Below are 13,095 nucleotides of genomic sequence, written 5' to 3' on the forward strand. Positions count from 1 at the left end.
CTGAGCACTGTTCTTTTCAGAAGGAAAAGCCAGCTTGCTTTGCTCTTTTAAAAAGACAAGTCAACAAAGAACAGCACGAAGGTTAGGAGGACTGTGTGCAGAATGACCTATTGCTTTCTATTATTGTAGCAAATTAACAAGATTTTCATGCAATGTAGTTGAAAATAGACCTAATTACTATATAAAAGGAAACAGAAAAGAGAGACTACTGCTATTTGCAAGCCCATGCTATCTGGATAGTCAGATATTATAGTAACTCAGGTTGCTGTAACAAAAAGAAGGGAAACAGAGAGTGGGTCTAAAGCATGGAAAAAAATGTGTGATGTAAAGCTAGAAACTGAGGTAGAAAAACTGAAAGGCACATAAACTATGATTTTATTATGGATACTTTTTTGCTAGAAACTCTAATGAGAATCCCTTTTTCCATATCTTCCAGAATGAACTAATTCAAATTCTAGATTCTGTCTATCTGTGTTTTAAAAATGATGCATTTTATTGCTGGCACATTTCTTGAAAATTACTAACATTGGATTCTGCAGTGTGTGCTGAATATAGTTCTAGAGAAAAGTAAACATTAATTTAATTCCTTCCTGAGCCATGTTCCGTGAGCCATGTAAAAAAAGACCAACTATAACTATAACTTAGTTCTGTGCTCTTACCTAGTATAGGTTATCAATAATAGTCTGATGAATTCTACAGTATGCTATCATTCACATTTCATGGGATTTAATCAAAATGAATCCTGTATATCCTGCTGCTACTATTGATCAAGAAATTAAATGAAAGAAAACAAGCTGCAAAGCCTGCTCCTCAGAAGAAAATACCAGATCGTATTTTAAAAATGGAATAGGTGAATGCAGTCCTTTGTAAGACTGATGATAGCATTAATCTTATTTACAACATAAATCTTGACAGATGCACTTTCAACAACTTCTTACAGAACAGAAAAAGTAGACCTAGATTCCATATTGTCTTTAATAATAGCAAAGCAGCCAACTTCTCTTTCCACTTTCTGATTTACATTTCATCACAGGCATGAGCATAATAAAAATTCTGAGTAGTAACCCAGAGTGAGTTTTATTTAATCAACTGAGTCCTGAAAATTCAAAGTGAAAGTCCACATTCCCTTTGTAAACTGCACTGTCACACCTGTTTATCACAGATACTTTCAAAGAGTAACCTACTGCGAGACCCCTGAAATAGGATGTTAAATATAAAGGTGTAACCTTCTTTCTTTTGATTTAAATTGGGCTTTTGCGGCTTAGGCATATTTTGCATGTCTTTTTCACCTGTCAGATAATCCAGAAACAAATCCTTACGTCAAGATACACTGTAAAGATCAAGATAGAAATTCTGAGAATCATAGAGATTTGCGTTTATAACCTTGCTTATTATGTTTTTATTCATGCAGCTCTGAAGGCATAGTGTCAGCTTTTTATCTAGACTCTTTTCATTACTTCTCCCTGTTGGTGTTGCAGTGCATGCTGTGAATGACCTCCAGAGATTCCTGAAGCTATATGCAGAGAGAAAATTGAATCTGAAAGCTTTATTAGACAAGTTTGTCTTCAACTTGTGTCTGATGTCAGCTGTATTGAAAAATAGAACTGCTTGTGAAACTGGGTCCTGACCTTGAAAAATCTCCAATCAAATGGCAACAGATTCAGTTTTGTGCCATATTGCTATCTGTCAGATGCGCACATGTGTGAGAAGCAAAAAAAAGCTTCTTAATGAAAATCAGATGGCAACTTCTTTCCTGAACACAATGGGGAAACTAGATATATGGCAACGTATACCTAATAGGGCCAACTCAGGTTGGCATCTCTGAACCTCTTTACTGCAGAAGCCTGTGAAGTAAAATGATTCAAAACCAAGAGAATTAAAATTATTTATATAAACCATTATTTATTCCTTCATTCAAAACCAACCAAAACAAAAGTAAAGACAACAATCTATTCCTTTACTATTCCACTTTATACAACAGTAAGCAACCTTTGTTAGGCCAGCTGACTTCAGGAAGAGCTTATTCTTACTGCTGTCCACTGATTCAAGAACTCGAGTTATTCTCTATGATACTTCCCTACTGCATTGTCCCTGTTCATTTTCTCTCTTGCATTTTGTTTTAGTAAAACTTTTCATAGAGTGAAACTTAATTACAACTAATACTAAAAATAGACATTACCTTTAGATTCTATACTCACAGATACCAGAAACTATACAATTCTAGACATGGCCATTACTGGAAATAATATTTCTCTCTATTACAACTCTCATGCTAGCAGTTGTCTTTACTGGTGTCCTAAAACTAATGTTAACTAAAATGGACTACTGGCAGTAGCCTTGCCTTCTAATTCAGTGTAGAACTACTTGCCTCAACAGATGCACGCTGTAGCTTTTTAGCTGTTCAACTCTGTGGAGCATGGTTCTGCAAAATTAAATATTGACCATGTCCCCCCCACAAGCATTTTAATAGCTGATAGCACACTTCTTTTAAATGGTGAATGTTATGCGCAATGTATTTTTAAATATCAACACAGGTTTGCATTAGTTTTGAAAACACTGTAGATGCACATGTCCCTAGATTGTTCAGTCTTCCCCAAGGAACTATTGTGGGTATTCTTGGTCTCAATTATAGTATGCCAGCTGCTATATACAATACAGACACTCTAATGTCTTATTTGTACATTTGTTTTTAACTTATCCTCTGAATACACATATTGTTATCTTTTCAGGTGCACATAATGAAATGCACAAGAATTTTTAAGACTAGTGTTTGGAAATTCTAAGAAACACAGCTCTGAACTACAGCATATGTGTTCACTCAAGCACTGTGCATAATATATAAACAATGACTGCTTCAGAGCACATTAGCTATGAAATACTACAAACAAGAAAATAGTATCTATTGCGCATTTTTGCCCAAAGCTAGTTGTTGTCATTCTGTTTCTTACATTTTTGTCATTATCTCTTTAATATCTCTTAGAAACAAATGCTTTGTTTGTTTTTAAAGAGGCAGTGGGACATTACATGATGCAGCTCTGTAATCCATGAAATGAATATATTTCAACAGTTACAGTTTCAAAAACAAAGAATCCTTCATCCCCTCTGAAAATATTAATCCAAATATCAGAGATTTAACAGAGCAGTCTTCATAATGCAGGATATTGCTATGCCCATTCTGTACATCTATCTCTCTTAGAACTAACAAGTATAGAATAATAGGTCACTCAATTATACATTTAAAATGAAAATAAAAGAAAAATTCCAGATGCATAAACCACAGACACCAGCAATACAGAAGCACTTTCAGCTTCTGAGGTCACTGGACTTTAGTTTTAAACACTATGCTATTTCATCAAGGTATGTATTTTCACATACATGCTTTCATTTGCTGCTAATTTTCCTCAAAAACGTACAGTCTCAGGAACTGTATATTTTTAGTAGCTCCAGCACATATATTTTATGTGTCCTGGTTTCACCTGGGATAGCATTAATTTTCTTCCTGGTAGCTGGCACAGTGCTGTGTTTTGGATTCAGTAGGAGAACACCGTTGACAAACACTGATGTTGTAGTTGTTGCTGAGCAGTGCTCATCCTAAGTCAGGGATTTTACAGGTTCCCAAGCTCTGCCAGTGAGCAGGTGCACCAGAAGCTGGGAGGGAGCATGGCCAGGACAGCTGATCCAAACTGGCCAAAAGGATATTCCGTACCGTAGGACGTCGTGCTTAGTGTATAAACGGATGGGTTGGCTGGGAGGAGAAAATTGCTGCTCGGGCGCTGGTCAGCAGGTGGTGAGCAACTACACTGTGCATCACTTGTCTTTTTTTGTTTTTTTTTTTAATTTTTCTCTATGGTATATTCATTTTCATTATTATTATTACAATGTTTCATTATTGTTATTATTATATTTTATTCTATTTTAGTACAAAACTATTCTTAGCTCAATCCCAGAGTTTTACTTTTTTTTTTTTTTTTTCCCTCCAATTGTCCTCCCATCCCTCTGGGAGGGGCAAGGAGTGAGGAAGCAGCTGCAACCCCAGTTGTTGGCTGGGGTTAAACCATGGCATTATGTTATATTACATTCCAAGCAATGCATATGAATTTCTGCTGTATTTAGTCACAACGGTATATATACTCACACTGTAACACTAACGACATTTTTCAAGATCTGTTTTATAAGGTCTTATAAGCCTAGAACAAAGCAGCATGCCTAGTCCAGGTGGGGACTTGTTTCATGGAGAAATAAGAGGCAAACTAAATTTTTCCAAACAGAAAGAGACATACCTTAGGATGCAATCCTTCAACTAAAGTATCAAAGGACAAGGAAATGAAATTCTGTTGTCACTAGGTTTCGCAGATTCACAAATGTTACTCTTTCAATTCAAATCCCAAACCTCAAGGTATTATAAACTCTGGAGGTGACTGCTATGAATCTTTTTATTATGCCCCCGCTGAATACATAGGCTAATAAATGATGAGCTCTCTTTTGGTTAAATGAGCTGGTGAAGTCATTGCAGCTCTCAGTCCTCATGTTACAACTAGCTTCTAAAAGACTCAGCTTGATACATCACTCCTCTCCCATTCTCCCTCATTCATTCTAAATCCTGAGAAGCCTATTCATATGAAGCTTTTCTGTCAAATGCATCTCTAACTCTGCTAGAATTTGTAAAAGAAAAACAATTTTTGTTTTCTTTATTTTTTTTTTTTTACCTTCTACAGACCATGCTCTAAACTCAGACTGGTAACTTGTAAAGTTTAAAGGGACAAATTCTACTTAATTTTGGAAGTAATTTTACCATTATAATTGACACTAACTCTCAGTCTATATTTTTCTTCATTTCACAGTCACATGTTTTTCTGTTTCACTTGAGTAGGCACTTCATATAAAAAGACAAAAACTGGTGTAAAAATTCAGCAAAAAACCCCGAAATTAATTGTACACAAAGTTCAAAGAATAAGTTCAACAAATTGCAAGAGCACCAATATACCACTCGCAGTTCTATTAGCTGTATACACAAAATGTAAAATTAGTTGACAAAGCATTTTCAGCTGTATTCTTCCACAGTTATTTTTAAGTTTCACTAACTTCAAGTATAGCATGATCAAAAATAAATACATATGTTCTTTAAGAAATGCTATTTTCAAGTATAACTCTAAATGAAAGTGGCCAAAATTTCCCTTGAATGAAGGCAAATAACGGAAAATATCTTCCTCAAGATCAAAGTCAAGAATGCCTCCCACTCCACAATGTATTCACATGAGTTTACAAAGCATAGTATAACTTTATGTAACTTACTAATTAAATACAGTGGTAGCACTTCAGTACCAAAGAAGTCATATGAATGCTAACGATACTATTAAAATCTGTCTCTCCTGTAAAAGTACATTCCGAAACTGCATTTCTCTCTGCTTAAAATGTTTTCAAACTGCTGGCTAAGCAATGCATCAAGGTACTTGGATAGAGACATTAACACGATTTCCTGTTATCATGTCAAGTACAGACAGCAAGTGTGATTTCCTTCCTGAAACATCTTGTCTTGGAAGTCAATCTTTGCTAAGGTTTTAGACATACACTTCAGCTAAGTACATTTTCCGAGCTGGAAAAGTAGTTCTTGTTCATTGTGCCTGAAGGCACAATGGACTGGTGGGATATTAAGGACTTTTTTTTCGTGCTTCTTCTGCCAAAGAAACTATAATATGCAGACCTAGAAATAATTATAAACAGGGTCCTTTACCTCTATAACAGCCACCAGATGGTGTATATTTAGTAAGACCCTCTGGCTGAGTTCTTGTGGCTAGACTAGACCAAATTATACCTGACAGGGCAATAGAGATTAGTCAATTACACCTTCACTCCCAGGTCTCAAACACAGGTGTCAAATTCTTAAATTCTGATGTCCACAAAAGTCTCTTGAGAATAAGGAAATGAACAATTATCAACAGGAGATACTGTCATTGCTTCACAGCATCCTTCCAAATTAATTTTGTGCATCTTTCTTTAAAATTGGCCATTAATGAGACTGTCTAGATTTTGGGAGGCTTGGTTAAAGCTAGCTCTCCCATAGCCAGTTTGAGTCTCTGTGCACATCAATGCATGGTTCATGAGAATCAGCAGCACAGAACAAGTCTGTAAAAATGTCTATAAGGTAAGTGGTTAAAATAACTGCAGAATTTATAGTATAGCATGACAAAAGCCATGACATTCAAACTCTTCCCCCCCTGCCTTTTTGTTTAAACAAAATACAAAAATACCTTAGTAACACATCCCACTTTCTATCTTTGTAGAAACCTGCTGTCTCAGCCTCGAGAAGAGATGGCTTAGGGAGATCATATCCGTGTGTATAAATATCTGATTGGTGGAGTAATGAAGACAGAGCCAGACCCTCTTCAGTGATGCCCCGTACAAGATGAGAGGCAGCATTCCAAAATTGAAATACTAGAAATTTTATTTAAATAGAAGAAGAAACTTTTTTTACTGTGAGAGTGGTTCAGCACTGGAACAGGTTGCCTGGAAAGGTTATGGAGTCTCCATCTGTGGAGATATTCAAAACCTGACTGGATGTGACCCTAAACAACCTGTGCTAATTGACTGTGCTTTGAGCAAGAGGAATAGATGTCTCCCCAGGTCCCTTCTGAACTCTTCAGTTCTATGGTGATACATCTATAATGATGTGACTGCAGTAAACTGACTCAAATAAAGAAAAATTATGAATTAGTGCTACAAGCACAGGTTCAAATTTCAAGTGCTCTTGGCAATAAAAAGAAAATCAATCTTACTTCCTGCTTAATCCTTTACAGAACACCAGCGTTTTCATTTTCTGCATGTATAATTCCATCTGCTGAGTCTCAGAAATGTTAATGGTCAGAGCCTACATCTTGTATTAAGGTAAACGAGTAATTTTGTGATTCTTCAGCTAAAGATCAGTTAATATAGGAATCTATTGCACTACTACTCTGTGTTCTCTCTTTCTCATTCAGTTATTACCATTTCCTTTGTAACAGCAAATACAAAACTCACCAACACTCCCTCCCCCTGGAACCTGACATAACCTGCTGACATGCAAAGCTGACATACCAAGTTCAGTGACCCAGCACAGCAAAAAATGTTTACACACCTCCTTCAGTTTCCCCATGTCATTACATGAATTTCTATAGCATGCCTTACAATAAAATCCTGTAAAGCAAGGATACTGCTGTACTAAAAGTTTTTAAAAATATTAGTGGTATTTAGTGCTTTTTAGAAAATTGAAATGATTGCCACTGGAACCACAGCAGTTCTAAGTGACTAAAATGAAATTATAGTTCCTATTTAATAAGATTCAACATATCATAAGCAGGACATCTGCTTTCCTTGAATTGATATATGCTATTCTGACAGAGGCTGGACAGTCTTTTGGTACTGAATATTCTGGAATCTGTCTATATGGTGCAATTATTTACTTCTCTGAAAAAAAGATTTTTCTGCTTTGGAAAGTCACTAGTAGAAGGTAGAGAATTCTCCAGTTTCAGCTTTTCTTGTGTGCTACCCATCAGAACATGTTAAAAGCAAGAGGGATCAATCAATCCTACAAGTAATCAGATCACAGGTGACTATTGTAGCTGTATCATAGCCTGAGTTACAGTCTGATGGCAGTGGGGAAGAATTTCTTTCTGCTCCCATATCTGATGAGCACCTTTACAAATTGTATGGGTGAGTAATATTCTCCATCCAAGCAACTGAGGTAGTTCAATATCAAGTAAAGAATCTTAGAGACTTAGAAGCTCAGATTTAACCCAGTGTTTCCATTATGTATTTCTTTTCCACCCATGCTTAATCACTACATTTCAAAGAAAAGCAGTGGGAAATAAAATTCATTTATCAAGGAGATAAAAATAAGTTTGTAATCCTTGCAGGGAACCAGCAGGTATAAAGAGATATGAGAAGAATCTAATATATTGACCAAATAATTTAAATTAAATGCAGATCAACTCTCTTGTTGTGGATTCATGAACTCAAGACACCCAGAGATGTATATCACAGACTTAATGTTTAACTGCAGAATTACTTTTACCATGTCATACAACCTTTTCTATGAATTCACAAGTTTTGTTTTGAAACAATCTCAGTTCATTGCCCTATCTTAAAAACTAATTTCAGGATTTCATTCTGTCACCAATTTACAGCCACTTAAACTGTAACATTATTATCTTTTAATTTAAATAATTCTTCTCCCTTCATAGTATTTCCTCCATGAATATATGTAGAAAGTCAAAATTGCATCTCATCTCTTCATAGCATAAAGAAGCAAGACTTTGAAACAACAATAATTTGAAAAGCATGCTGCAATCTTTTCATCAAATCCATAATCTAATTTGTCTTCTGGGACACATTACACAAAACAGAAAGGAAATTATAAAAACGTTGAATGCCCCACTAGCACACTTCCTGTTTACAAGCTAAAGCTGAAATTTGTAAGGATGCAGAATGAATTTAAGATGGTCTCCAGCCATTTTCATTTAAACTGTGTGATTTGTAATTAATTTCAAAAGATGTATATACTGAAGCACTTACAGACACCTGAAGAGAAAAGGCCAAATGCTGCTAATGCTGGCTTTTCCTTTAATTGTTGAATTAAGTGGTTTATTGCCTTCCAGTCAGCACTCAAGTCGTCTAATTTTTTCTAGAACAGAAAAATAACAATATATTAAATGTATAATACATAGATTAATGCAAATAAATGTAAAATAAATTAATTTAACTTTTTTTCCCCCCTCCATCTGATGCAGTACCTGAACTAAAACCAAAAACTAGAAAGGTAGAAACAGTTATTAATTTTCATAAATGGGAGAGAGGGATGATTCAAATCCTTCCCAGCTGGGCTGCAAAAGGGCTTCATGATATTGCAGTCCTGAAAGCATCTTTTATCCTGACCCTGACCACAGATTGACTTCCTGGACTGACCTCAGTCTATTCCCATCCCCATGGCCCTGCCCAGCCACCTGGGGCTGTGTTTGATCACTGGGCCTGATCCTGACCCCCACCCAGGGCCAGCCATGGCCTGCCCTGCTCCTTGGCTGGGGCCAATGGGACGGGTCCTGGCTGGTGAGATCCTGTCCTGCAGCCCAGTGGGGAGCCCCACCACTCCCGAGCACTGGTTTGCCCTGCTCCCCGATTGACAGGCCTTCACACCGTTTTAGAGAAGAAAGGATGACTTCTTCTTCAACATACTGTAGAGAGGTAGGAGTTTTTATCACCATGAACTTGAGATGCTAATTTTTTTTAAATTAAAATAGAAAGGTGAATTATGTATTTAAAAAAACTTGTCAATAAAACCTCTGCAATTTGTAGTATCAAATGCAGAACACATTTGTCCACCTATTAAAAAAAATAATTCAAAAATAAAGTTCTAAGAGTCTTCAGAGAGTCGTAAAATCCAGCATGTGGGCATGCAGTCCTGACTAGTAATGGCTAAACTGTTACTTTTAAGCAAAACCTGAGTGGAAGTCTGGAGTGTGAATTATATCAGTCCTCAGAAAACCCCAAGAGGCACTGAGATTTTAAAATGTTTCTACCCCTCTTTCTTCCTTGTTTAAGGACTGTAAAGAAGGACGAAGCATTGCTAATTCTATGCTGGCATCTCAAAACTCTTAAAATGAAGACTGCATTTCTTTTTTAAGCTGCACCCTGATTTTCTGCTACATAAAGCAGTACAGAGTACCAAGGCCACTCAGGAAGGCTTTTAGTATTCTGGTGTCCAATTCACGATTAGATATATGGTCTAAATCACAATCCAGCCATGATGGCCACAGGATGCCTATTAAGGAAGGTACTTTAATTACCTGGAGTCTAAGATGACAGGGGTCAACAGGAGAGGGATAGAGAACATCCCTCATTAAATTGAAGTGCGTACACACAGACACTGAGGTAGCACAATTTTATATTTTCATATGTCAGGGGAGCCTTTCTAGAATTTGCCTTAAGCTTTGCCATAAATACTTTAAACCTGCAAAGTTCTTTTATATCTCTCGCCAATGAAGGCCAGAATACTGCCTGGTATAAACTCTCAACAGACTTTTGTGTAAATGCTTTTTGATAGGGCAGGAGAGAAAGGACACAATTCTGCATTAGGGAATAAACCAACTTTTTATCTTTAAGAGCAGTTTAAAAACTGCATTAAATATAAAACAAAAAGTTAGGAATATCCAAGATTCTCCTTGATATTAGACTATGAGAACTAGGCAGAAAAAGCAATCAAGCACACATGATAAATGCAGCTTGTCATATGACAATTCAAAGTCATACCTATGTTTAATTTCTGTGTGGGTTACAGACACACAAAACCATACACTTTGGACACATTTGATGTCAGATTTTGAAATTCTTGGGGTTTTTCTGCTATTGTAGTCCAAGAACCTACTTCCATAGCTTAAAATGCAAAGGACTGCTCCAATATCTCTTAATTCAATAGCAGCAGGGAGTCCTTAAAAACAAAAGGTGGAGAGATTACCCTATCAAAGTCTGGCCTAACTTTACAATATAGTCACAGTAACTCAGGAAGGAGATATGGATGTTATTAATATAATACTTGTCCTCACTATGAGTAGCTGCTTAATCATTCAATACGGATGTGAGCCAGGGATTTCTTTTCAGCAATGACAAAATATAACACATGCCCACCACAGGCATTAGAGAGGGTTGTCTGAGGCAACATCTACACCACTGATAAGAAAGTATCTAGTTCAAACTCTTCTATCAGAATTATAGTTTGATCCAGTCTTGCATCTGCCATAAATTAACATGTGAGCACTAAAACGTTAACTTCTTTGAGCACAACAATTTTGCTGTAATTGCAACTGTAGAGCTTTGGTGACAAGTATGAACATCAAAATATGTTGCATTGAAGAAAACTCTTATTGATTTATTGATTTTCTTTAAATATCAGCACTGGTACAATTCAAGTGAGGTAAACTTTCATACATGAACCAATCTCATCCAGAGCACTAAAACTGGACAGGAGTATTTAGAGAGAGAAATTATGTAGTCTTTTAAATGCAAGACAGAGAACAATGCAAATGAGGTCCTCACTACTCACTCTCCCATGCAACTCAGGAAAGGACAAATTGAGTGCTGTGCAAGGGAACTAAGCTCTTCCACTACCACAGAAATCCTTTCCTGAATAAACTGTTCTGTTTAAATGCTGTTAATCATGAGATTGGGGTTTACGTTCTTTCTATTGCCACTGTCACCAGCAGTAACCTCCCCCACCTGCAAAAGCTTTACAGGAATGCATTTCAAAAGCATGAAATCTGTTTCATAAAAGTGAATAGGTCTGATTATTAAAGTGCTAGTGTTTAAACGATCACACGTCTCATGCCATTCTTGACTCTGAATTAGCATATACTAGGATTTCATTTGCCATAAAAAAATATTTTTACTGCAATGCAAAATTCCAATATCAGCACTTTTAGTATGCTTACTGAAGGTGTGAAAATGTACTTATTTCAGTGACATAAATATGAGATAAGATTAAGTATGCGTCAATATAAATCCATTGGATTTAATTTACATTCAAAATGCTATAATGAGAGTGTATTATAAAGGTTGCAAAGATAAACAACTAAGCATTAGGAAATGCCAGACTAATGTCAACTATGAACATTAATTCAGATACCATGCACATAACTGCACCAATATCTTTAATCCTCTGACATATACTGTTTTCCAGCACAGGAGAGGCTTGCAGTGTGAATGAGTCAATAGGACCTCTACCTCATTTACTGAAAAGAATGGCAAGAATTGGGCTGAATTAAGAAAACCAGATAGAAAAAAAAGAACATAAGACAAAGGTGCCTCAGAGAACTAAATTATCTACAAAGTGGTCAAGCCATGCTATGCAAGTAATTCACGCTTTTAAAGAGGCCATATAATTTTATCTTTTTTTTTCCTGTGCCACACATTAAACAAGGAGCATGAGTCTAAGTATTGAATAGTTGCTCACACTGTGTTATCCATATCCTGCACTGAATTAGGCAGGGTTCAGCCTAAATCAAGGCCACCACAGCAGATTTAATTCAAAAATTTTCTTAAATTTTGAGTGTCTAATTTTGCAACCTTGCTAATATCTTTTCAAAAACACCTTAATCTGAGTACAAACTATTTCTGCTTCCACAAGATACCTTTCGTGTAGAAAATGATTTTGACATTTGCTGAAAAGTCTATATCGGAACATATAAATAGCAGATAATGTAGGAATCTACTCATGAAGAATGATGACAGAAGACCAACAGTATAAATGGGTGGAAGCTTAAGGAAACCTACATCATCAATAAAGCAATTCAACAGTCCTGACACTATATATTCATTGGTTTATGACTTTTTGTACAAGACGGAGAGTGAACCCTAAATTAACTTCAGAGGTACTTCAATCAACTGAACTACAAAATGTAATGAAAAAATTAAAATTCAATTAAAGAGGGACTAGAAATGAAATACGCACTATTCCACAAGTAGTTACTAATTTCCTCACAGACATACAATATCACTGTCAAAACTACAGCTCAAGGAGCATCGTAATCTTTATTTAAAGACTGATCTTGTTCCAGTAAATTTGGTAGAAACTGGCGGTTTTCAGTGTCTTTTATGTGAACACTTAAAAGAAACAGACACAGAGTACACTTTATGTTAGAAGTTTGGCCTAAAAAGAATCATGTCACACCACTTATACTTCTGCCAGTGGTACGTAAAACAAGTATTAGTTCTCCTTGAAAATGCCAGCATTCATTCTGCAATTCTTTATACGCAATGACAAAAATGTAGAAAGCCAAAATCTAGGTTTTTTTTGTCATTTCAAGTGCTTTGCTTGTTAAAATGTGGCATAAGATCCCCTAAGACTGCAGCTGAAGTCACAGGAAATGAGTAAATGCAGCTATTGCAGAGTGATTTTTGTTCCATCATCCATACAGTGTGCAGATGACACGTTTTTGTTCCAAACAATAATAGTGCTGTATTAGCCAAGGAAAATGCCCAGTACACAATCAAAAGCTTTGTTTCTGACCACTCTCATTATCACACTGTTTTTAAGTCACCTTGAGTTTACCTCTTTTAGTGTTTTATCAATGT

The 13,095-nt window shown here is 36.1% G+C and overlaps 1 protein-coding gene across 2 annotated transcripts in view; it reads right to left on the reverse strand.

Annotated features, from left to right (window-relative positions):
- DMD (dystrophin) overlaps positions 1-13,095 on the reverse strand; it is a 1,194,940-nt gene that overhangs the window by 362,594 nt on the left and 819,251 nt on the right. For both annotated transcript variants that reach the window (XM_086469458.1, XM_086469399.1), the window contains one exon: positions 8,548-8,656. In XM_086469458.1, the coding sequence (XP_086325584.1) occupies positions 8,548-8,656 (109 nt within the window). The remainder of the gene's footprint in view (positions 1-8,547; positions 8,657-13,095) is intronic.

Source organism: Leptosomus discolor, chromosome 1 (genome assembly GCF_034619465.1).
Source record: "Leptosomus discolor isolate bLepDis1 chromosome 1, bLepDis1.hap2, whole genome shotgun sequence".
In the NCBI taxonomy this organism is placed as follows: domain Eukaryota; kingdom Metazoa; phylum Chordata; class Aves; order Leptosomiformes; family Leptosomidae; genus Leptosomus; species Leptosomus discolor.